We start from the raw sequence: 27,233 nt of genomic DNA, 5'->3' as shown, positions 1-27,233 counted from the left end.
ACTCCCAGAGTCAGGGCACGGCCCTGTCTCCTCCAATCCTTCACTGAGGGCCTGATCTCCCCCTTCCAATTTGTCCTGGTTCTGTCCCATACTGGTCTGAGGAGAAAGACATGGTGTTAACCTCACAACAAAAGACCAATCCCCTCTCTACCCACTCAAATCATGCCACGTGTTAAGAATGCCAGCCTACAAGTATTTTGTTTTGCCTGTGGACCATGACTGATCTCTGCTCTACCACAGCCTCTGTTTTTCTCAGCATCCTCACTAATATTCCCTGTTTGAATAATACACTGACAACTGGAGACAAGTGAAGCAGAAGAGGAGAAAGAGGAGCAGACACCTGGGATTAACACCACAGTCTACATATAACAAATGGTTCTAGTCTTGGGAAGGGACCACATAGCAAACAATTCATGGTCACACAGAAGCCATTTTTGTGAAAGTAGCAAATCTGAGTATCTTATGACTTTAACTGCAATGAAATACCCTCTGTTGGGTTATTCATGCACTTGCAATGTCAACAGTAGCTCAACTTTAAGACAAATTACAGTCACAAGATTTTGCAACAATCCCACTTGTGAATTTTAAACTGTTTTGGATTGAGGAGCCATGATGGACTATCACTGCAACATTATTTGTCTTGCACATTGTAGCTATGTGAACTTTTGTACACAGAATAATTTTCCCAGTAAGCACTTGTGCAAATTTAAGTACTAATATGTAATGTAATATGTAGTGATCAATGTTTTGGAATAATCAACATCTCAGCAGATATGTACAACAGGGACATTGTAGTCAGACTAATTGACTTATCCCTCTGTTAGTCTTATGACAGTCTGTCAGCAAGTCTTTTTCCCACCCTTTTCGCCCACATATTTTAAAAGACATTTTTTTAAAGACACTGTATTTTGTTACACTTGTCAGAATTTTTGCATCGCAGTTAATTGATTAGGTAGCAGTCAGTCCAGTCTTTTCATTTTCCCGCATGTTACAAACAGTAAACAAGGATGACATGATTTCAGCATTTCAAAAATGTTGTTAATGAGTATTCCGTTCAATGATTAAAGAATGAATTTGCAGAGCTCTGCATCATATGAATCTTGGATATTTTTTGTATTTAAGTAGGCCTTTCTGAGCAGAATTATGCAATGCTGTCGACTGTAGTTACTGATCTTATTATAATTATGTCGATGATTACTGTCCATGTATTAGTTATAACAGCGGCAGGAGGAGGAATGATAGCAGCTGTTGTTGTCAAAAAAACAAAATAAAACAAAGCCTAAATGTTGCAGAGACAAATTTCTCCCTGAGACTGTCTTTTATTGTCTAATGAGTTCTCACCCATTAAACTGCAGTAGTAAGCAGAGAAAATGGTGAAGCACAATGGACAATGACCTGATGACCTCCCTCCTCCTCCTCCTCCTCCTCCTCTGTGTGACAACATATGACTGCTGTTGTCTTATCATCTGACGGGCCAGCTCTCTGGCCAAACACATGGTCAGGGGAGCTCATGTTATCAGACTACAATGGTGGCATAGCTGTGTGGAGGAGATACAAAAATGTTTGTCATACTGTGATATCGAGAGATAAAGCGCAAGACCAGAAATACATCATAAAAGACCACACACAAGACAAAAAGATCAATAAAACAAGTTGTAAAACTGCCTTTTCTCACTTCTCAGATCATGTAGACTCATCAGGTTAAGGACATTGCGGAGCTCAGTGGAATTTGCATTCATTGATTATCCTCAAACATCAATCACCACTCTATCAGTCAGTTTGGGGAACCCCTTCCCTTAAGGTAGTCCATCCCTGTTAACAACCGGTCTATTATCCTGTCTCATCATCCCCGAATGCCCAAAGCCGATCACTTGATCACCATGTGCTCTGCTGCCTCAACATACTCAGACATACAGGAATTCAAACCAATACACAGGAATCTCTCGCAAGTTTCAGCATCTGGGAAAAAGAAAACGTATCTTTTCTATCAGCTCTGACTAGAACAACACAACAAGCTGGGCACAGACCCACTTCAAGACAGATCTCTACTCAATGCAGTGTGACTGATATATTATTGATCTCCTATCACGTACAGGTCTGTCGCGGTTGACACTTACCAGTTAGGCGTCGTAGCTGAGTCGATCACTCTCTCTCCCAGGACCGACAGAGTGCTCTTTGTTGGTTGTTTGGTGATGTTCAGTCCTCCCTGAGATGCACAGGCAATGGGAGCCTTATATTACATCCATGTGATGTCACAGCACATTTGACTAATACAATCAGGGGAGACTCATACTTGCGGTTTTGAGAAACCTTGGGGTAAGAAAATCTTTAATATCTCAATCTACATGTTTGTTTGTGTGAATTCAGGCACACAGAGAGTGTGATCCTGTACTGTGTATTTTTTTGATATTATATATAAGTGCTAACTTTTTCACCTTTTTGTCCAAGAATCAGACAGGGGATAAGGCTGTCCAGGTCAGATTCTTAGTCCTCAGCCTCATAGGTGTGAAAATGAGGCATGCTCACTTTTTTTCCCCCCGCAGTTTTCCTTACCCAACACTGTTTGCATACCGGTGTCATGGGCTGCATAGTTCGTGCACTCCAGGAACCTAGTTGAGATAAGTAGGAGATGGTAAAAGATTGCTTGTGTCTGGGAGAGATGGTGAGTAATTGTAGCCACCCTGGTAAAGTCCAGGAGTGTGGGAAGTTATCTGCAAAATAGCTTAGACCCTTTTCTTTTGTTTCTCTTGGTCTCTATGGTAACCAGTCGAAAACAGGATACATACTCAGATAATAAAACAAAAGTGGAGGAATGGAAGCCAAGAATTCACCGGCAGAAGAAGGGGAAGAGGGGCCGGCCCACACCCAGTGACTGTAGGCCGAAGGCTGCTGTGTTGACAGACGGCCAGCCAGTGTTTTTGTGTTCGAAAAGTGTTACAGTTGTTACACTGTGCGTCTCGTCTAGACAACAGCCTCTGATTTGAAATCATCATTAATAAAAAACAGGTTGCACAAGTTCGTTGTCACGCTAAGGATGAGTGTAGAGAGTTTGTTGTTCGATCTCTCTGTCATTTAAGTGTTCGCAAGTTTTGTGTCTTACACTTCATGTTTTCCATTTCACATTTCTGGAAACTCCAGTGTCAAGTTTCATGTACAGTACATGCACACGCAAAAAAAAAAACCCAAAACCCAGATGCTAAAATGTTCTATTCTGCTGTCACTTCATACACAAACACCGCCTAATTAACATATTTGCTGCTTCAGTACCCCACCACATGCAACACACTACACAGGCCTACCATTCATAATACAGACACGCACAGTTATATAGGCCGGGAGGAACAAGAGCGTGTTACTTAAGTAATTCATTGATGTCATGCAAACAGGGACGGGAAGCCAAACGTTATATAACCTGGCTGTTAGAAAACTGCTCTCCTGCCAAAGCATACAGATGGGGGCACGATGATGTAATTTCAGTATACACACACACACACACACATACACCAGCGCAAGTCAAGTCACTGCACAGATATTTGGTTATGTACATGATATGATAGTTTAGCCATTAAACCCAGTATCTGTAGCACACTGGGTTGATGATCAAGTATATAGTCCCCCTTCTGTCTGTGCTCTCATATCCCAACTCGCAGCTGGCAGCAGCATACTATTAGTTTTGAATGAACTTGTTCAGAAAAAGTCATAAAAAACAAGATTCACAGTATATTATGTAAAAGAAATGTTTATTTCCATAATTAACACATACAGTACATTATTTTGACCAACATAAAAAGTGCAATATGCATTCAAACTACAGCAATGTACAGTACAAAAGTTACTGCATACTTAAATATAAAAAGAAAATGGTTACAAAACTGTAACCTATTGTGATCGCAGCTTTAAAACTCATTGATGATATGAGCGTAAAAGCTTAACAGCTATGAGCCTCGATGACTCCACTGAGTCTCGTCCGTTTCTCCCAAAGGTGCAAAAAGATGTGACAGCATTTAAATACGAACATGATTGACATGATGATTCACATGTTTTGTACAGCTTCAATGGTGTTTCCAATTTGTTGAGACAGCCAAAGAACTTTGGTCTTTTCACATTTCAAGAAGCACGAATGAGTTTAAAATGTTGGCAACCCTCAAGGATGAGCTAATTTAAAGTAAGGAAGGTTTGGATGTCATATCTTTTTTTTGTGTTTATATCTTGTCAAAAATGTCCAGAGAGCTCTGTATGTGGGATAAAACCCTCACATATATTGTATGATTTGACTGCTGTAAATCATTTCCTGTCACACTAGGCATTTCCATTATGATTTCAAGCCATGCAGCGTGACTCCTCACTCTGCTCTCCCAGGATCATTGTGGGGAATTATGAGGTCAATAACATTACTCTAATGTTATTTTGGAAGATAGCTTGTTGTGTACCAGTATTCACACAATAAAAAAAGCAGTGCAAAGGAACAACAAACAAACAAATGTTTCTGTTTTGTTTGTTGAAAACAGTGAGCATGCCTCTGGCAAAACAAAGTCACGACCTTCTCTCTTCACTTTCATCCCATTCACTCACTCAGACTCACATATAGTTACATATTAATTTGTCAACATACACCTCTGGATTAAAATGAGTTCAAAAGTGATTTCCTCACTTTGTCTCGATGTCAGCAAATGAACTGAATTAAACTCTAGCCCGGTGTTCATCTGACAAGGAGCTCCATGAATGCAACATGAGGTAACAATTAATTTTACAACCCTCTAGCATCTAAAACATAAACTGTGTGGTAAACAACTCTACATTTATTAACACTTTACTTTCTGTCAAGCTCCATTGAGTGACCCAAGTTCATCAATGCAGGCCACCACTTTGTACCAGACAGGTAAAAATAATCTAAGTGCCAATGGATACAATACCATCATTTGGTACATATATCAGGTACTAACAGCTGTGGAGTTAAAGGTTATCGAGCTTCTTGTACCGTCTCATCCTGCAGTCTAACACACAGCTCTGTGCCTCTGGTCTCATACGTAAGGCACTTGTTTGTCCATGAATCAAACCAAGTTAGAGGTGAACTGATGGCTTTACACACTTGTCAGATACAGCAATATGACTTTCATCACTGTGAACAGCAGTTTGAGAAACAATGTGGCGAAGGAGTGTATGCTCCTTATAATGACAGTTGGCATTGTTCAGTTTTTTTTTTCATTTGTCTCCTTAGACTCGACTCTCTCATGCTTCCAAAATCTGTACAACCCTCTACAGCTTCGTAGGGTGAGAGATGAGGGGGTACGTGGAGTGCATATAACCTCCACTTGATGTGTCAGCTTCTGGGCTCACCTGGTAGTGCTCTCTCTGGAGTGTGCAGGTCCTTGCAGAGCCGGGGCTGAGCAGAGGTGGTGGACTCCCACTCCAGGCCATGGTCTGGCTCTGGGGACAGCGAGAGGAGCAGTAGTGTTCCTGCATCTGAGGAGCAGGCTGAGCACAGGTCCTCAGAGGACAAATTGAGGCTGCCCAACTTAGCCAGCGAGTTGGACCGCTTGAGCCTCGAGGGCACGGTTAGGCCTGCCAGACGCATGCGGGTCTCGATCTCCTGCGCCCTCTGACGGACGAGGCCAGGTTTCCCCCTCACGCTGCGCAGACTGTCACTGCTGGAGCTGCGAGTCAAGGTGGAGCCGTGAGGCGAGGAGGTCGGTGTGAGCAAGCCAGACCCCACCACCCCCAACAAGGCTTCATTGGTCAGTGGCACCACCAGTGGCTCTAACCGAACTTGGCATGGTGTAGAAGATGTGAAGCCAGAGAACTCTTCCTCCTCCTCGGTGTGAGAGGGGCTTTTCTTAGAACTGTGGCATTCGTGCAAAGGTTTCAGTGAGTGCAGGCTCTCCTGAGACAAACCTGAAAGTTTCTCTAGTCTCTCGGCACGGCGGCGCACCAGACCAGACCTCCGCAACTGCAAAAGGGTCTCCTGTTGCTGACCAAGGTAGCAGGCCATCCCAGGCGCCTCTTCCTCCAAATCCATTGTCATCAGCTCAGGGACAGCCTCTAAAGAGGCTGCAGACTGACTTTTCTCACTCTCTGTGTTTACTTCTAATAAATCACCACTGTCCTTTGCATCCTCTAGGTGCGATGAGTCTCCTGGCTGCCCCTCTCTGTCGATTAGAGCTGCAGGAGGGGACACAGTACAGTTGGCACAGTCACACAGAGGGCCACAGGGGCGCAACAGTCCCACTGAAGGCTGGAGGCCTTCAGAAGAGGTATGGGATGGTGAGAATGAAACAGTTGGGACTTCAACAGGACTGGGGTTAAGGCAAAGCTTTGAAACCATGGTTGGAGAGACTTCTTTCTGCTTGGACTTGGAATCCGAAGAAGGTGGAAGAGGGATAGATGAAGCTTTTTCCTAAATAACCAGAAAAAAGAAAAATAAATGTCAGAAGGAGAGTGATCATTTCTACACACTAGATTCATGAAGTGCGCAGAATGGTAACAGTTTAATTCCAAAATTTAGGTTAATCATATTTTGTTAACCCACTACGGCATTGATTTACGTTTATAATGTAACTCAAACTCACATAGAGATTAACTGGTGTGCTCAAATGGTTGTTGTTGTTGTTGGAATTTTCATTCAGGGTCGCCAGGTCCATCCCGTTACCCTCCGTATCCCCTTCTACCTCCACATCTTGCGTTTCCTCTCCTCCACCTCCTTCCCCACCCCCTCCATCATCTGGCTGCATGAGTACCTCCATCTCTGCCTCCTCCTTTTGCACCTCCTCTTCATCCTCCTCCTCCACTGTGCTAAACTCCAGCCGCAGACGTAGCTCCTCCAGGGGCTCCGGGCCACGGCTGCTCGTCTGAGCAGCAGTACCCTCTGCTGTAGGCCCAAAAGGGGGCAGCGGCAGACCTTCTCGCCCGTCAAATGCTTCGTCGTCCAGCAGGGCGTCCCGCTCCACGTCCTCGATTTCTATGAAGACCTTCTCCATGCCCAGGAGGGGAGGGCCGCGCACAGGTGTTGAGGGCTCACTGTCCAGCGCTGAGTCAGAGAGCCGGCGGAAATAATAGTTGTTGTAGGCGGGATCAATTTCGAGTGAAACAGTCCTACATGGGGAAGGGCATGCTGCACCTTTATCAGACAACACCTCCTCACAGCAGGGAGACATCCCCGGCTCTGGGGTCAGGTGGCCTCCCTCCTCTCCCCCACAACACTGGGACAACCCCTGCTGCCCTTCTGCCATCTCGCAGTCTCCATCTGGATGCCACAGCTTGTTGTGACGCTGTTTACTGGAAATATACAAATACAGTGTGCAGAAGGAGAGAGAGAAGTCAATAACAAGTCGACTGAGGAAAGACAACTAGTAAATAACACTGTGCACACACATCAAGCGAGGGACTGTACCTGGCATCTAGGATTCCCTCGTACTCTGCCAGCTGTCTCATGAAACCTGGGTTAGGTCGTGTGATGCTCCTCTTTTGCTTGACAAAGTTGTACGCCTTCTCTAGTGACCAGCCAAACTCCTTCATGGCGTAAGCAATGACGGTGGAGGCAGACCGACTGACGCCCATCTTGCAGTGAACTAGACACTTGGAGTGGTTCTTTCTGTGGGGGAGAATTATATATATATATAATTATTATTATTATTTAATTATGTATACATATACATCTTATTAATACATAAAGCCCTTTTCAACCAAGTAAGTCCAGAAACTATGGAGTCACAGGAACTTTACTCTGAAACTAGGAAATAAAAGTCTCTTTTGCTCATTCCTGTTTTCACCACATCTGAAAAACTGTGAAGATTAAACAAATTGGATCTGAAAATTGATTAAACTGATTGATTAAAAAAACGACTGCGCCATCTAAGAAACACACAGTATGACAACAACGCTGGGTTTTTGTTTTTTGTGTTTAGTTGTAGTTCTTTGTATTTACTGTTGATGTTAATAAATTAATGCAAGCAAAAATGCAGAGGTGAAAATGGAGACTGATAACTCAGATGAATAAAATCAGCAAATTGAGATTTGTTTTTGTCTCTTTGCTCTCTCACTGCTATTCTCTCTCTCTCACTTTTTCACTCGTTAGCTCTCTTGATCACAGCACAATCTCATTCGCTTGTGCACTAAGCTCATTTGCGCACACTGTCCTGTTTTATCTCTGGCTTTTTTTATACTAGTTGGGAATCCGATACCATAACTTAGTGTCCCTTGTCCTAGTACTGACGCTGTTGGATCCCAAAGCTTTCCTTATTGTAAGTTGTAGCAGTCACAAGTTTTGCATTTGACCAAAAAAAACACCCCAATAGGTTTAACCAATCAGAAAGTAGCGACTCCAGGGACATTTGTGGCACCAGGAACTGTGGCTTGGGACAAACTAAATTTAGTCGGTAAAAACGCAGAAGTTCCTAAGGTCCTGAAATGGTTCCTGCAGTGGAAACAGGCTAATCATAAAAAAACTGGTGACAATCCACTATTTCTTGACTTTAAATCTCACTCTGGAATTTAGAAAGACTTAAAAATATTAGTAGTATTATATTTCAATTATTATTCAAGTTACGAAATCAAAAACTGAGTGAAAAGTGAAAAAATACTGGAACACCCATGAGTACAGTTATAGAAATGTAGTAGAAAACATGCTGAAAAGTTATTGAGATTAATCCTCCAATGTGTTCTTTGTGTTCTCTGTCAAACTTTGACCCTTAAATACTTTATAGATGTGTGAAATGAGATTTTTATAATTTGACATTTCACAATCGCAGGCGACTCTCCTCTGAGGATGAATTGTTTTTTTTAATCTGATAAATACATGAACCACATGTTTTCTGTTCCATTCAGGACTCACTTTGCTTTAACAATGAAGTTGTACGTGTCATTCCAGTGAGCCAGCAGGTCAGTGGCCTCTTCATCGTAGACGCGTATGTTGTGATAACTGAATGTGCCTGGAAAGAAGTTGTCTATCTCCCGGGTAACGTTGAGGATATAGCCCACTCTGGGGAGAAAAGATAATGTTAATTCATCAACAACATTCTTTCTTGCTCAAATCACAATGAAAATATGGTTATCGTTGCTCCTCCACAATATAAAATATATCACCCTGACTCTTGCAGCTCCTCCAAATTAGATGCATTCCACTCAGAGCCCTACAAACAAAGGAGAGAAAACACTTTAGACGGAGTATGTTTTTAATTCTCTATCAGACTTTTCATTCTCCAAAAATAATTATACCATAACAATGATTACTCAAACACCAGCCTTCCTTTGGGAGAGAGGGGAGAGGGAATGGTCCTATCTATGTTATTCACAGGAAACGACAGATGTGACAGATGTTTTTTGTAAATGTAAGAGACGGTATCAGTTGTCCCACCAGGTAGACGTGGTCAAAGATGAGAGTGGCTTTGTCCATCTGGCCCAGGATCAGCAGCATCTCGTTGTCGATGAACTCTTTGTACTCCTTCAGGTTGCAGTTCATGTGCTGCTCCAACTCTGTACGGATCTGACAAAAAAAAAAAAAGAGTTCTGGCATTAGATTATAAGTATCAGGAATTGTAAACGTGGTTACACAGATTTGTTTGGTTATTGTATTTTAAGCAAATAAAAAAGTAGACCACAAGAAAAGAACAAAACAAAACAGTAGTTTACTTCATTGTGCCTCATATTTACCTGTTTGCAGGTGACATTCTCAAGATCCTGGCACGTCATGATGCTTCTGAGTTTGGCTTTAATAAGGCACTCTGTCCTCTCTCTTTCTGAAGGCCTGCCAGAGATGAAGTCTCATTAAATTTCCGACATGTAGATAGCAAATAACAGCTATTCGTTCAATGTCACACACTTTCAACAGTAAGTTTGGAAGCAATTAGTATAGTCTGTAAATTAAAAATCTGTTCACTGACTTGTCGACAAACATGGTGGGCGAATCTGGCCTTGTTGTCTCCAAATCCTTCATGGCGTTCCACTCGTTGATGCAGCTCTGATCTGAAGCAATGCAGCTCTCGTAGTAGCCCATCCAGGTGAGAGCCATACCTCCGGGGAAGTAGTTGTACCTGCGTGACACCTCACACGCCTTGTGCAGCACCTGGATAGCTGACCTAGATTGTGGTGGTGGTGGAAAAATAAAGGTCAGAGTTATAGATGATTGAAGGAAGCACATTAATAAAAATATCAAATGACTGTGCTGTTTTTAATCTATTAAAAGCTCTATACGCTTCTCTGCATGTGCCCTTTAATACCAGCAGGTGGCAGAACGAGGCAGTACTGCGTCACCTGCCTCTCTGCAGCTGAGTGCCACATGTGTTCATCACATGCAATCAGGGGATTTATTACGCTGTGTCATGAAACTGTAGACAGCCACTGTGGCTCCAGAGGCTGTTTATTACTCACCACATAGCCTGCACTGACACAGGTTTGAAGACATGAGTCCGACCCGCTGTGTTCACAGTAAAGCCCCTGAGGAGCAAGCAAAACAGATGGTCATTCCCTGAGATGGAGCATCATGTAGCTCTATGTGTATGTGTGTGTGTTATGCTCATCTGTAGAGTCATGTGTAGGTGCAGTGTGGGGTTAAAGGTTAAGAAATATTATTGGGTTAAATATATCAGCAGTGCTCTCTATCCTTACAACAGGGGGTCACACTGACAGAGGAAACTCACCCATCTCCATCCAGATGGATTTTTGTATCACTCCACAGAGGTAGCACCATGCCGATCGAACAGCTTTTGCTGGCAGAGGAGAATGAGAATTCAAAACCAGGCGAATACAGGATGTTTACTTTTCTTTAAAATGTCTCAAGTGCAATGTTATTAAAAAAAACTTTGTAATTATAATCTTCACAATTATCGGGCAAACCAAGAAATAATAGAATTACATCTAAAATAATTGTTGTTTGTAGGAACAACATAATGTCTTGAGCAGTTTTACAAAAAATAAAAGAGGGATCGTTTTTAAGTTCAGAACTGACAACACTAATAGAACAAAGCTCATCAGCAGAAAAAAACCCCTCAAAGTAACCATCTGACTGTACACAGCATCTGTGTGCTGTTCACTGTGTATAGCAACTCTAGTTTATGTTTGTGGCATTGTTTACATTCATAAAAACAGATAAATGTCAACTCATACCACAAAGTAAATAAATAATTATAATCAATTACAAATGGCCCGTATCTTTTTGTTTATGTCTGTCTGTCTGGCAAGCAGTGATCATAAAACTCCACACACAGCAGTATTATTCCTACCAGTCTTTGTTGGTAAAGTCGATTCCCAGTAGGATGTTCTCCTCTGTGTCCTGTCGCCCACTGGTGTACAACACCACCATGTACCGCACACGATCTGACCATGCACTCTCCAGCCGCACCGCCTGCACAGGGGGCAGTCAGATTACGTTTAATTCAAAGCCATATTTCCTGTTTATTCATGTCCAGAGTAAGTAACACCTACGTAAGAGCTGCCAAGCCAAATTACATTTGATTACTGTGATATTTAAGGAAGAGCTTCTATGATTAGATTACTTTTGACACATAAGTAATCAAATTAAAGTATGTTAAATATAAGATTTACAACTTGTGGATTGAAACATAATTTTGTTGTTCATTTTGACCCTGACCCTCCTGCAAAAATCTGTGTCCAACAGCAGTATCCCAGCTGGATGTGCTAAGAAAACTGGATTACAAACTTGATGTCATAGGGTAACTGAGCCCTCAGGACGTGAGAGCACAGAGGCGGTAAACATAAAATGAAAAAACTCCGCTTCGCGCTACCACAGACACACACCATGGAAACTTTTGGTAATGCTCTCCTGAGTGTGTTCAAGTCTGCTCTCATGAGCTAATAATTGCAGTGAGCAAATAAGCGTCTTAAGTACACAATAAAATGCATTCTGGAGGTTTTGCTACGCCAGGTTGTTAGTAACCAGCGTGTATGTGCATGTTTATGTTTTGATGTATGCACATATGTTGTCTCTCACCAGTTTGATTCTGTCCTCCGAGCGAAGAATGTTTATCATCACCTGCAGGTGCTGAGGTAAGTCGCCTGTTGAGGAAGATCATAAAGAAAATTGATCCTCGATGAGTGGCGGCTGATTATGAATCGTCCTCGACATTCAGCTGATAAATGTTTGACTTGAAAGAGACGATCTGAAGATGATTAAGTCTGTTTTACACGATGAGTGAAGAACATAATGCATGCTGGGGCACAATGAGCTCATATGATGTATGACTTTGCTCCAGTATGTGAAGTAACAGTGCTCCCTAGTGTTTAACACTAAAGCTTACTCCTGGAAATAACAACAGAACCTGTGCAGCAATTTTTTTAAATCAGTCAACATGTGATTGAAGAGAAATTAACTGATTTCACAACAGCAAATCAGCCACAAAACCACAATTCAAGAGCTGGTCTTTGTCCATCTTTCATTACTGAGTGCTCGTCGTGCCAGGTCTGAGCTGAGATAAATCAGTGAAGCTCAAAAATAAAACAGGGTGTGGAGATGAGCAGGACCAAAAGCAATATGAGGTAGCTGTTGATGGAGAGCGTGTTTGTGACATGTCGCAACAGGTAGACAAATCATGTCATACTGACAGGTTTTAATTACAGCTACTAGCATAAAACAGAGAGTGCTCGACTCTCTGCCTGGTCACGTACAGTCATCTTTGTATCTTATGACTTATAGCTTCATGTCTCTTCAGTCAAATCATAATTAAAAAAAAAAATTCTGATAAACAATAAACAAATCCTTTTGAAGTTCTGGTGCCAACAACCACTTGTTTTCCTAAAATGTAATGCTAAGTTAAAATTACAGACTAAAATTAGCTTGCAAAAGAAATTATGATTTAAAGCGTGAAAAAACAAACACATCTTGTTCTAAGAAAACATGATTTGATACTTAAGATGATGTTTCACACATAAACAAAAATACTGAACACAATTGAAACTTTTTTGGGAGGAGAATGCTTCTGGGCAGCTGATTGTCACTCATATCATGTTCCCAAATGTGCACATTCACAGATCGTCTTTCAAAATGTAAAAGTGTGTTCTGACAAAACTTGTCAAGACTTTGTTATGCTCAAAGTACATTATCTTCACAAGAGCCCTAGAGGTTTGGCAAACTGGTTAACAATATCTTTAATTGGCACATAAATGTATTAGCTGTCACAAAAATGCTAAAAATGTATAAAATAAGGAGAAATTGAAAAAATTGTCCTTTGAGATAAAAAATAAAAGCATTATTCAGCATCAGTATGGTAAAGTTTTAAACTACTGCAGTACTGACAAAGCTGAAGACTTCAAACACATTTCCCACTATAATGAGAAATGCAGTGGTTAGCTATCAGTTGTTGGCCCAATAACCCTTCTTTTGCCACTATGATCTATGAGTGGGCTGTGAAAATCTGATATAACCCTTTAAAGTGGGTTTTCAATGGTTTCGATGGACAAACTGTTTGAAAAGCCAAGTGAGTTCATGGCCTCAGTTCACTTGCTCTGTGGCAGCCAAGTTGGCATCTGTTCTGAATAATAACAGCTGCAACCAACTAGAGTCTTACACAGAAACATAAATACATCTACAGACAATCATGTATCATGTGCTCATGCTGATGTGAAAGGTTCAAACCAGTTCAACAGATAACCTTGACTGACACCACTGATTTTACTTCTATGCCCTGAAACAGCTTTAGAGATAGTGCTTTTTGGGAATTTGTAATACATATGTTTGTATTTTTTTATAAAAACTTTGCTGATGGACCAAAAGATATTTGAATTCTGTGAGCAGCGACTACTTTTAGCTGGAATACCTTCATCAAGCACTTAGCATAAGTCACATCACTGTCTCTTTTCTTCCAGAAGGCCATGGTTACTGGGAAATCACACAACTGTTTCCTCGGCCAAAAGTTTTCGAGAACAAAGCAGGACCAGCAAATATGTGGGCTACCTGACAAAGTGGCTGGTAGAGTGGACGCAGCGACGACTTGCCAAATGGCTTGGCGTGACTTTGGCTGTTGGCTGGTACTGATTTCCCATCAGGCCAGGTCCTCCTTGTGTCTTTAAAACTAGGCTATTAATCGTGGCTTTCAGTGTTGACATTTTAAAAACAGCCTTTGATTGAAGACACCGGCCAGTTCATCGCTCAAACCAACTTGTTATGTGACTTCAGATTTGAATTAATACAATAAATGTGGAGTGTCTCTATTCATTTTCTATACAGATAAGTCACCAGGGGAAAGTTGGCATGTAGGGGAATAAAAGTCCTTACATGCCCATAAAGACACTGATAGAGTTAACACTGAAAGTCAGCAGCACTGTCCTCTATAACTGTAGTGTAGCATCGATGTTGCAGTTAATTTACATGTTGCTAAAAGCAGTTTCACTCTCAAACTCAATTTCAATTTAACAATTAAGCTTGAACGTTAGAAAGTCATAATTCACATACAATGATTTAATCTGTCAGTGTTTCATCAATGGTGTGTTTCTTCGGTAAAATTCATCAAATGAACAAAAAGTCATTCAGGTATGCTGAGAATACATTTACCAACTCAGTAAATGTTGCATAGTGAGAAAAACGGAGACACTGAAGGTAATACAAACATTAAGGCCGTCTTTTAATTGTCGACAGAAGTTTTGCCCACGGTGTCACCATACGCTGGATTTAAGCGCTAATCTGCCTAAGCTATATGTCTGGAACATGCTTATCAACGAAGCAGCCTCCATCCTCCTCACCTCTGCTACACACATCTGCTGCAGGACATTAACTCATCAGACGAACCTGCAACATAACCTGGACTGACTAACAGCTCGACAGTCTGACGAGCAGATTGATGAGACCAAAACAACAGTTTGGATAGGTGTGGATAATCAGGTGAACTCCTGTTGAACTTTGTGTGTGTGTGTTGTGGCCTTGTGGTTCTCACCTGCATGTTTGTGGTGAGGATGTGCTTTCTGGCCCTGGTGACTGCTCCCCTGCTGCAGGAAGAGAGCAGCACCCTTCACCATGAAGAAGCTCTCACTCAGGCTGCAAAACAAATGGGAGACATGAGTTATAATCACTGGAACATAAGACGCTACACATCAGACGCCACGCTGCAGAGCAACAGCTCAGCCCTTTGGCTACATATTGTCCAAGCTTGTTTATTAGATAGTGAGGCTGAGAAGTGGGACACAAGATAAATGAAATACTCAGCTTTAACAGGTCGGTTCAGTTCAGTAGACGCAGGAAACGAGATGAGCATAAATCACGGTTGTCTGTTGCCGGTGAATTACCACAACAGCTGAGTGGAAAAGCCCAGCTGCCACGTTACAGAGACAGACCTCAGGTCTGCAGCAGCCATGAATCAAGCTTTGATCCTGAATGCTTATCTGTCTTTTTTCTGCTGCATGGGCTGCATGCAGATTTGACTTATCAGCTCTCTGCTAGCTTGGCCTAATGCAACACAGCCCTAAATAAGTGACCAAACTGCAGTTACAAACATTTACAAAATGACTGAAAAGCTGCGGTTATAGTAACAGTTCACACCTGCCTGTAAAAAAACAAACAAAAAACTGACTTTCTCAGGTTAGGCTTTGGAGCTGTCAACAGATGACATAAGTGAGGAACTGCAATAAAAAAGAGCTGAGGTGTTTCCTCCAGGCTGACTTCAATCATTCCATTTCACTGGAAAACAATGTGACCACATTCATAAATCATAAATCTACCTGGCAGCAGGGTGGAACACATGCACACATACTGTGTGTGCAGTCTGGCAAACCAGGACGTCATTAGGAAAATATAGAACTGACGAGTGACGGGAACAAGATCCACAATCCATACAGGTACTTAAGACAGACCTGTCTGTAAACACAGAAACAAAACTGCTGCACTTATACTGTCAGTATTACTGCTGAATGTCAGCTTAAAAGAGCAACACCGGTATCAACCTGATATTATTTTATGATTAAAACAAAGTGTTAATAAATTATCACCTAAACTGACATCAATGACTACAAATTTGTGCATCACATTTTTATGTCCAGCCAGCGTCACAGACCTACAATGACCCTGACCAGCTCTAAAACCGCTCAATCAGCTCTCTCTGATTAGACTTTCAAAACCCACGTACAGAAGAGCAGGCCTGGGCCAAACAGATGATTTTCTGGGAACAATGGCCATCGTTTTGTGCACCTCACAATAAATTCCCTCCGCCCCCAGCGCCACAGAAAAAAAGTTCCACAGTGACAAAGCATGGGGGTGGACACTTCTCAGCAAGCGCTTTTGTCTCACTTTGGTGGATTTTAGTTTCAGTCTGTTCACTGTTTGAGATTTATGAGGCTGTCAGGAGGGTGTACTGTCAGAGAATGATGGATAATATGAGGCAATGGCAAGAGCAAAAAGAAGGTTACAGCTCCATTACTGCTCAGTACTGTGAACAAATCCCTGCTGCTCATTCTTCCCATTTCAACTTAAAGTCCACAGGACCTAGACTGTGACACCTGATAACTTCCCAGAAAAAAAAAAAACAAACTTTAAAATTGCAGACTAGTGAAACCTGAGGATGTGTGTAAATCAAGAACTGTCCTACTGTTTCAGAGGCCCTACTCAGACGTCCTAATTAAACAGCCTTAGCTCTACTGTCTCTTGCCCTGCGGCACCCTGCTATCAGCCTCTCCACAAACACTAGAGCTAAAAATACATCTGGTATCAAAGCAAACAAAGACTATGACAAAAAAAGCTTGCCAGATAGCGTCAATGATTCCACATGATTACATCCTAGAGTGCCTAAACCCCATTTACTGTAGAAGACACTGAACGCCAACACATCAGATCATATATACAAGAAATACAGCTACTACAGTGATTTATGCTCCTCTGAATAACAGCTGCCAGTAAATGATAGCTTATTTTGAGAGAAGTGCGAATCAGCTGATATATTCAGTGATTGATTCAGCATGCTGGCCTAAAATGACATGAAATGATCCAGACAAACGTTCATACAAATACTGAACTAATGAATTAAACCTTAAAGCAATGCAGAGAATCCAAACTTGTTTTGAAACTATTTAAAACATAATCACACATCCTGTTACACGGCCCAAACCTGAATAAAGTTTTGAATATTCCTTGATCTCAAACATCTACAGTGAAGAACGAAACTCACATGCGGTTTATCTCACTCTGGGTCAACATGGCGTTCTCCACAAAATAAGGTAGCATCTTCATCATGGCCTCCTGAATGGGTTTTACAACCAGATGCATCCTGTTGAAAGAAGCGAACCCAGGCCTCTCCCGCACAATCTAACTCCTCTTCATCAGCCTCCAGAGACAGTGATGGAGCAAAGTGCAAAAAGAAGAACGTCCGTGGTTTCAGGTTTCTGCTTTTGAGTGACAGACTGACTGACAGTCTGCTCTCATCTGTGCTGCTCAGTGGAGAGGTGCCGTCTGTTTGGATGCCACTCCCTCTGTTTCCTCCTCCCTCATCCGAGCGTCCGTGTGTGCGCGTGCGAGTCAGACTCCTGCCTGGAGGGACGTACTGCAGTCTCCACTCCCTGCCTTAGGCTCACGCAACTGTGCTTGTCTGCTCCCTCTCACACTCTTCTACAGTACAAGTTACACCGTAAAAAAAAAAAAAGACATAAATAGTAAATCACTCTTGTATTTGTTGTTGGAAAGAACAACAATCACGAGCAAATATCCAGAATGTTGCAAAGGGCGATGAATCTGGTACAACTCAAGAGATGGATTTCCCCTTCCTTGAGCATGAATGCTGAGATTCTGTACTTTCCTCTTCCATCAGGTCTGACTCAGTGAAAAATTAACAACAGGTTTCCACTTATCCAGTGCAAAACATGTCCACTTTTAGGATCGTGTACTCTGCTGTCCAACAGAAATCCATTCAGTGAGAGAGCTGTGGAGAAGTGGAACCACTTGTTCAACTGGAGGGGGGAAAAAAAAAAAAAAAAAAAAAAAGGCAGACAAAGGCGTTGTGGCCAAAACTTCCAAATGGGATGTCTTGATGTGCATGCCACCTTCTGGGTCAACAGAATCCAAGGTAGTGCCTCCAGGGAGCTTAACACATGGGCCAAGCATGGATGGAAAGGGCAGTGAGAACTGGCTATCTCCCAAAACTCCCAAATCTCATTATACCCGGGTTTATAAGGGAGGGATTATCTTGTCTCTCTCCTTCAAGTGGCCAGCGCTGGCTGTCACTCACTCACATGTACCGCAAACGAACCACAATGTTTTAGATTGTTTGCAATGGTTAAGGAAAAACAATTATGTCAAATGGATCCGCAAAAACAGTCACTGTTCCTTGTAGATGCAAAAAAGAAAGAAACAAAGAGCTTTAAAATACATTTACGAAATTCCAGTCCATAAGATCCATTGAAATTGAGCCTGAAGATTAGTCTCTGTTTGGGGCTAATAGAACATAGGCTATAACCTTCTTTCTCACTTTCCCTCTCACACTGAGCACGCAAACTCCCCCCCGCACAGACATACACACGCACAATGAAGTGGCACGACTCTGCTAATCTGGAAGGATTTGCTGACAGACATTTACAATAGCTCTGCGACACAGATAATAAGATAGCCCTCCTATTCTTTCTTGACAATAGGGCAAACGTCTGTAACACATGCTCGCTAGCAGATACTGTACTCTACAAGCTGCATGCTCAGTCATGTTCCAGGTGGAAACTTGGGACAGCTCTATGTGTCAGGTGCATCTAGAAGTGAAGGGACTAGGTCAGACTCAGGTACAGTCTCCACTCATGAGGCCGAGCTTTAGGAGCAGCAGGCAGAGTTGATGGCACGTCACAGAGTTAAGGTATAGTTTGTTGTTGCAGCAGTGGCCAGATGGACCTGAACGGGGCCAAACAAGACCAGATGTCCTCTAAGCCACTGCTCTCAATCACCAGTTGTACCGGTATGTGGAAAAGGTGCAGGATTACACACAAGACTCAATACAAAGAGGCTACGTAGAAGCAGTAACCAGGCTGGTGTATTCATGGTCTCAAGAGTGTTTTGCACACACCGGCACAATGATGGGGGGAAGAAAAAAAAAAAAAAAAAGGCTCCTCTTGGGGCAGTCAGTTGCATAATGCTGGCATTTTCTCACTGACACCACTGAAAGGGGTAGAGAGAGAGGGAGAGCAACAGCACAGGGAGGAAAAACCTCCTCAGGTGTCAGGGGGAGACATGGAGGGCCTGCGCATGAAAGTAATGACATCATCATGTTACTGAGGAAAGATCAAACTAGAGGAAAGATCTTCTGCTACAGTTCATCTGCCTACATTTCTTCTTCTATCCACACACGTTCTACATTCAAATCCAGAGGAGTATGTTGACATATTACGGTATTTAAATAAACAGTCTTAACAAATGAGCTACTTGAGTGAGAAAGTATTGTGATGAGTTTTAATGACTTCACATTAGAAGGAGGCCTTTTTCTGCTGTTTTTGGAGCTCATAATCTGTCGATCCTTCATCTTCCTCTCTGTATCGAATCCCTCTTCTTCATTCCACACCGTGTCTACATGCTTAAACACACATTTTTGTCAAAGTCTGCTTCTTGCTCAACTCTGCAGTGTACAAGGTGGTAAGATGAAATCGTTCCTTGGTTCAGTGCCACCGACACCTGCATGATGTTTAGTTTGGCCTCCATCAACCCCTTGTCATCATTATCAAGGTCAGCCGAGAACACCAAGTGCAAGTATTCCCACTTGGCAGCCGTTTAGCTGTCCATCAACAGCTGGAGCTATCAACGGTGGTGTACTAGTTCAGAACACTCTGATCTGAGGAGAAATATGTCTGTCAAATGAAAGACAACTTAATAGGGCTGTCAAAAATGACATTTGATTATTCCTTCTACAAAAACACATAGGTTTGAACCATTCGGACATAATGCACAAAAATAGATATTTTATGTCCATAAGAGGGACAAACCAATACAACGCGAGACATAACTACTTGTACAGGTATATTTATTTTAATTTACTTCAACATGAACATGTCTTTTAAAAGATCTACACAGCTACACAATACAGAATAGACAAATAAAATAATATCCTATACTGTAAAACGTAATTTAAAGATCGTAGACCTCTCTTTCTGCGTTGTGGTCGGTGCTAAAGTGAGAATTGAGGACATGCTGTCTCTCAGAGCAAGATCAAATGAATGATTCGTAATTGATATGTTATAGTGTCGGCAAGAACATCTCTGCAGCACGACAATATTTAATTTAAAATGGTATTTTGACACACATTTCACCTTTAACAAATATTGCACCTCCTGTGATTTTAAAATTGCAGTCGGCCATATTGCGATTTCGATAAAATTTCAATTAATTTTTCAGCCCTAAAGGTGATGCTGTGTGACTGTGTGTTCAGTGCAGTGGCCAACGTGAGAACTCACAAGGCAGACAGCTGCGGTAGTGCTGCTTTTTTTTTTTCTCCCACAATCAAATGTCTGGCTCTTTCCTACAATTCAATTGTATAATTGAACTTATAATATTCATTGACAGCCCTACAACTTAATATACCATAATATTATAAAACGTGAGCTGAGTGGGAATTTAGTTGCATAACGTGGCTTACCAGACCCTCAAAAATGGAAGTAATCTTGAGGCAAGACAGGGCTTGCATCACACATAGGCTAGATCATTCTCACATACATACATAGCTCAGGGACATTACGAAGACTGTTGCATAACTGATAGAAACTAGAAAGATGCATTCATTCATCTTCGGGGTCAGAAGAGTTTTGCTTCTTCAAAAATTCCTCTAGATGCACATTCACATTAGAAAAGGGGATTCTGTCAATATGAATGACATATACAGAACCTCACTGTCATGACAGTGAGGCTATGACTAACGTTACTGTTTTGTTTCTTACCAAATAAACTACTCATTACATATCTGAACTGAAAAGTGAATCTCTCCAGTAAACAACCTCATTGTAGTTACAGTAGGCTCTCCTTACTTTGAAATGGCCCCAGGGATTCACAAATGATTATAATTATTCTTTAGGAAAATGACATTATCAAGTTTAAACATGACTGAGTCACTCTGTCACAATTTGAAAAGCACTAATCTCTTATCCGTAAATAACAAAACCATCAACAGAAGTGCTGCAACTATTTGAAGAAGAAAGTAATCTATTATTTAATAAGTGATGTCTTCAAATAAATGACTCATCCTTGGTCTTGTGTCACCACTGTAGAACATAAAATGATGCATTTTAGACTGAATCACTGTTGTGCACTGACTGAAAGTGATGGTACTGCTTCCCAAAAATAACGATGGCAGGAGAACAAGAAAATATTGTCAATTATTTGATTTATTCTTGTAGATGCAAAAATGAACATTTTGAGATGTATTTTTGTGGAGGCGCGACGACCAGCGCAAGCAGTGCTCCAACTGTTCGGTATTTTCCTGACTTTGAGAGTTGCTTTTTGTGTCTGTTCGGTATTCTGGTGACCAGCACAGAGTGCACAGGTTAGAGGAGAGGCACAGACAGTTGAGAGGTTCATTCAAATGAAGCAGTGCAAAGACAGCTGTTGTATTTTGGTTGCAATTTGGTCCCTGATGTTGCCCTGAGAACAGACGTCTCACAACCACATCAAAACATTTCCTTAAGAAAAGCTTTCCGTTTGTTGAGCTGTCGTTATCAGTTTCAGGGCTATGTGAACAGTGATGTGACTGGCTGAGAGAGTATTTAAAAATCACCACATACACTGATCTATAGACACCTTCACCCAGCACTTTTGCACGTTGTGCTGCTGCACTTACATGAACCAAAAGAGCAGATGTGCATAGAGACGCACAGACAGTCCGTGTGTTTAAGACCTTTCATCTTGCGCTTGATGTTGCACTTGTGCGGTTAAAATAGGGCCTTTCATGTCTCAGCTCAACCACAAGTGAAACAATGACTGTCCAGAACTTGCATAGTGGAAGAGGTTCACTGTGTGAACACTTTGCTGCTTAGTGTCACCACAACAACCAAGTATCAAAATTACAATCAACTTTCTGTTAACCCATGCAATACATGCAAGTTGTGGAAAAGCTAGATACAAAAAGCTGCAAAGAAGTGACTCAAGTGACTCAACTGATGATACATGGATCAGGAACATGTTCAATCTAAGTGCTGATAAAAATACAGACACATTTGTCAACATATTACTTGAGAAACTACTGAGAATAACATGGTTTTACAGTTGGCTATTATGAATTGATGACTCTGCCAACAAGACAGACAGACAGATGTTTTATTACTCTGATGCTCAGTTGTTGATGCCAGCTAGTCTGCCGACACTCCAGATCTCAGTAAATGACTCAAAGACCGTTGCAGTCAATCAGTCAACAACACCTGTTCATAAAATTTGACCTGCTTTGCCATATATTATGCAACAAAAGTGCTAAGCTAAACTTAAGGTAAACTTACCTTTGATTTATTCGCCGTTCATCTTCACTCCCAAAATCCTGCAATACAGATAAGGGGAAAAATGAATACCACACCAAAACAGATTTGATGGCGTTATTAACAAAGACTCCCAGCCTGCCACTCAAACAGAGCCTACAGGCTTGTCTGTATTATGCCAATCATAAGCTTTAATTAATAAAATGTCAAATATGGTACTGTGAGCAAATACCAGTGTAGTCAGTGCAAAATGCAGGGGTGTTATGTTATTTAATGGCATCAATGCCACCTGAAGAGAAGTAAGAAATAAGCATATTAAAACAAACATGGCCCGCAACCAATTAGATGACGTATTGGGGTGCTGGTGACAAGGCTGAGTGACAATTTTGACAAGTTCAGCTGCTCAGCCTGCTCACACTGCAGCATTCAAAGCCAAAAGCATTGCTCCAGCTTGATCAAAGTCCTGCAACTTATCCTGCTTAAAGCCCACCACACTCAGCAACATCAGGATGAAATTCAGATTGAACAGTTTGGGAGGACAGTGCAGCAAGCCAGTGTTTCATCTAGTTCAACAGGGTTGCTATGTCTTGTGGTTTTGCACCAAAATACAGCTGCTAATCTTGATGCTTTTTATGGAGAGACTGTGAACCATCTCTAAAACTGGGGTTTACCAAAACTCACCCAGTCCTCTTGGACCAGTTTAATGTAGAACAACATTTGTTTGCTTTGTTGTTCACTGTCGAGCTTGCTACTGACTGATTTTTCACAAAAAGTAAAGTAATTTATTTGGAACAAATATCCAATTCCGACTAGAATAATGCTACACATACAGGATCACACAGAAGGCATAAGATGGGAGGAACAAATAAGGCATGTAAATGATAAAACGCTATCTCAGGCCACTGAAATAAGCATTGAAAAATCATATAGCTGCCAACGTAGAACAGCTGCGAGAAAAGTATATTCAGCAGGAAAAAAACAGAGGAAAAAAAGGCTATGGCATATAGAAAACGCAGGAGTACCATTAATTAATAACCAATTATTCTGCAAAGAGAGCAACATACACTTCATAATTGACTCTCCATAACTGAGTATTAAGTGAAACAGTCTTACATATTACCTACATCTCAGCATCTATTTACATCCCTGTTTACCTCAGTTCTCTTTCTCTGCGCTTCCTACAGTAGTACTCCACCACCCCACCCGCCCCTCATGAGTAGATGACATCATAGCTGCAGCAGCTTCCTGACAGCTTTATCTGTCCAACGCATAGACTTTATATACAGTCTACGGTCCAACCTTAACCAGGCTGCTGGACTACACCAACCGGTCCAGGGACGAAACCCAATCAAATTAACAAAGCAATTCCTTAAAAAGGAGCAATCTATTTGCAATAAGGAAGTATGTTACAACATGCATGCTTTTGAACACCTTCATCCATTGAAACAAGGTGTATGTTGCCTGACTTTGTTTTGATTAAACCCAGCTATAGCTCAAACACTGATGGTTGTATATTAATGCAGCTTTAGATGTCAAACCTGTTTTCTCTGATGTGGTCATGCAGAGCAGGATAAGGTGAGCTACTGTAGTATAACTAGAGTTGGTAGTTAGCGCCCCCATCCGACAGTGAAGACGAGGAAAATGACTGTACTTGAAAATAGCAAAAGGAAGTTCTTCATCATCTTTGAATGATCATGTATCTGAAGCAACGACAGTCACTTCTTCTTGCTCTGTGGGTCCAGAAACCGCACAGCTCAAACTCTTTAAAGCTGTAGTGAGGCATCAGGAAGAATTTAGGGAGATAAATCTTTTACACATAATGAGTGTTTACCTAACTGGAAATCCCTACTTCCCCATCCTGCCTTTGAACAAACAGAACAACACTGTGATATGGAAATATCCTGTTTGTTGTCTGCTAATGAGAATATAGCTAGCTAAGCCAAGCAACCGCAATAAAACATCGACATCTTATTATTTCTACATATATTCCTAACGCTCAGTAATGTGCATTTAGCAGTGGTTGGACTGCAGCTTCGTCAGGCTGTTAATTAATGTCGTTTGGACCTTGAGCCAGGCAAACTGTTTGATAAAAATGTTAAAGATAAAACGTTATTTTCAATGTCAGCCAGTCACATCATAAACAGCTAACGTTAGCTGCAGCTTATATCATTCATAAGGCACTTGCCAAACTAGAGCTGGAGTTATTTCCTTATTAATAGCACCAACTAAACTAACAGGTGTGAGGATTTTTTTGAATTATTTAAGAGCTCTACTAGCATATGTGGTGACCAGCAATATCTGCTTATTATTATAAGTAACGAAGACGCTGCTAGCTACCGTCGGCTAACGACCTAGCACAACACGTTAACTAACGGTTGCTAATTTAGCTTCAATCAGCGGGCCTTATTCTCCGGCTACATCTCTCCCACCTCTCCCTCATCTTTTACACGAACACCACCTCAACCACACCAGAAAGGCGTTTCTGTTCATCCGGGACCAAACTCACCTCCCCTGCGGTCGTGGTAGTTGTGCTGGCAGTGGATGCGGCGCTCGGGGTCGGGGACCGCTGCAGAGTAACCAACGCCATGGCTGGAAGCTGAGGATGCACCGGCCGGCCGCTGTGGCCTGGAGAGCTGCTAGCTGCTGCTGCTGCTGCTGCTGCCGGGCTAACGACACATACAACTGATGGATGGACGGATGGATGGAGGGAGAGGAGCCGTGATATCCTGCAGGCAGCGCTGTCTGTGCAGGAGGTGGTGCCTCCAAGGCCCCGGTCATCCCGGTGGAACTTTGCTCTGGGTTATTATATAGTAATAAAATAATAACAACAATAATGAAGCAAGGAACATGTATTGCATACCACCTGTACACAAGGCAATTCAGATATATACACAAGAAACTCAAGGAGGTAGCTATAAAAAGACATTATATAAGTAGGATTTAAGAAATAAATACACTGCAAAAACTCCCCTACTTGAAACGGTACAAAATATTTTTTGAAATGGTGAAATTTTATTAAGCAAGCATTATCAAGCGAGAAAATATGCCAAAGGGGTAAGCAAAAATGACTTAGGTTTTCTTGAAACTAGCATAAAATCTATCTCACCATCCAACATGATCTAACCTTAAAACTAGCTTTAAAAAAGACTTGGATTTAAGCCTGTTTGTTTTCATATAAGAAATGAACTAATTCAAGTTAAAGAAGCTTGAAACTAGATTATTTGTCTTTAAAGTCACCTCAGTTTATGAGGTTATGAGTTGTGAAATGCTACCTTTTAGATTGGCTCACTTTAGGAATTAAAATGTTCAAACACTTTAGTTGCAGTCTGATTTTTGAAATTAGGAAAGCAATTTTGTTTTCTCATAATAGAGATGTGAGATATTGCGTGATAACTTTTCAGACTTGTTTCTTGTCAGCTCTATCTGAAAAACAGCCTGAATACTTTACTAAGGTAAATGAAGACCAGTTACCTTGAAACAAGTCTAATAACCTACAACGCATTAAGTGTTTGACAGGAGTATTTGTCTTTAATAAGAAAAAAATCAGGTTTAATCATCCTAAAATAAGATATTATAACTTTCTTGAATTTCCTTTTTTGCAGTGTTTAGAGGAAAGATAAACTAAAATAAAACATTAAAATAGAAGAATAAAAAAATAAAGCGCAGTCACAGTGCAGACAGAGATATGAATAAATAACCTCAATTTTGATTTACTAGAATGCAGGGACAAACAGAGAGGTTCATGCCAATTATAACAACAATAACAAGAACAACAATACTATAATAACAATATAATAATAACTAGAACATTTTGGAACAAACATACAGTGTGACTGCTGATTGGTGTGTGTTGCTGCTTTTTTATTTTGGATGTTACAAAGTGGATGTGTGATGGAGCACTGCATTTTTGTCAGTATACTGTATGTGATAGTGGCAGTCAGACTTGTACTTTGTGCACTAGGGATGACAGTAGTCTATTTGTATCTGTGATAGTCCTATTGCAGGCAGCCTGTAATATGAGTGCTAGTTGCACCAATAATAGCATCGTAACAGTAGTTACAGAGGTTCATTGGCCACTACTACAGGCATCATTAATGTTAATAGTAATACCTGTCTTGATGGCATAGGACAAAGTGGCTGACATGAAGAGGACCATATGAGAGGAGCCATCATGGACATTAGACAACACTGGAACATTGAAATAGGAACCAGGATTCATTAATGTTCTCAGTAACACGTGTGTGGTTGTGGCTTGTAAGGGCCTCATATACTTCATATAGCAGAAAGGGGGAGAGAGAAAGAGAGAGAGAGAAGGAGGGCATAAAGACTGCAATGAGTGCTGTGTCCTTTTTCATGGCAGCCGTGTTTATATGCCTTGACGTAATCAGAGGCAGACTATCTTTATTGGTCAAGTATGTTTACACATAAGGACTTTGACTCTAGTCTCTACTCTCTCTAGTGGCTCTCAATGAATGTACTTACACATAACAATGTTCAGGATGATACACATGGACATGCAGCCAAAACAAGGACAACAAAGCTGAACAAAGATCATTAAAAATAAGAATATTAATGTTATGTACAAGTAAGTGGGTGAAAAAATAGATACATATATTAAGAAACAAGAAATGGAAAACAACATATAACAGTGTCTACAGATCAAACTGTTTTTGTCAATTGTAAACAGGATACAAAGTAATGCAATGGTGTGTGAGAGTGCAGGGAGTGCTGAAATAAATATTGAATGTAGCTGCAACAATTAGTCAATTAATTGATTAGTTGCCAACTATTAAATTAATCACCAACTATTTTGATCATTGATTAACTGTTTTGAGTCATCTTTAAGTCAATTTTCTGGTTTCTTTAGTCTTTTATGACAGTAA

At 41.2% G+C, this 27,233-nt stretch overlaps 1 protein-coding gene across 2 annotated transcripts; it reads right to left on the bottom strand.

Annotated features, from left to right (window-relative positions):
* Positions 1-3,721: 3,721 nt before the first annotated feature.
* On the bottom strand, positions 3,722-25,167 carry ssh1a (slingshot protein phosphatase 1a). 2 transcript variants are annotated; one of them, XM_067609786.1, is made up of 15 exons: positions 24,857-25,167; positions 22,375-22,412; positions 14,877-14,977; positions 11,942-12,006; positions 11,214-11,335; positions 10,632-10,700; positions 10,363-10,428; positions 9,876-10,070; positions 9,646-9,739; positions 9,350-9,478; positions 9,079-9,125; positions 8,828-8,974; positions 7,388-7,588; positions 6,567-7,272; positions 3,722-6,394 (listed from the first exon to the last, which is right to left on the bottom strand). In XM_067609786.1, exons 1-15 carry the CDS (start codon positions 24,935-24,937, stop codon positions 5,321-5,323), a joined length of 3,135 nt encoding a protein of 1,044 aa, XP_067465887.1. In that variant the 5' UTR covers positions 24,938-25,167; the 3' UTR covers positions 3,722-5,320. The 2 variants fall into 2 exon arrangements, with proteins under 2 accessions (XP_067465887.1, XP_067465896.1); XM_067609795.1 differs by lacking the exons at positions 22,375-22,412; positions 24,857-25,167 and adding an exon at positions 17,097-18,185.
* Between the last annotated feature and the right edge of the window lie 2,066 nt (positions 25,168-27,233).

The sequence above is a fragment of the Thunnus thynnus genome, chromosome 2 (genome assembly GCF_963924715.1).
Source record: "Thunnus thynnus chromosome 2, fThuThy2.1, whole genome shotgun sequence".
NCBI lineage: Eukaryota > Metazoa > Chordata > Actinopteri > Scombriformes > Scombridae > Thunnus > Thunnus thynnus.
This window is presented reverse-complemented; position numbering and strand designations above follow the sequence as displayed.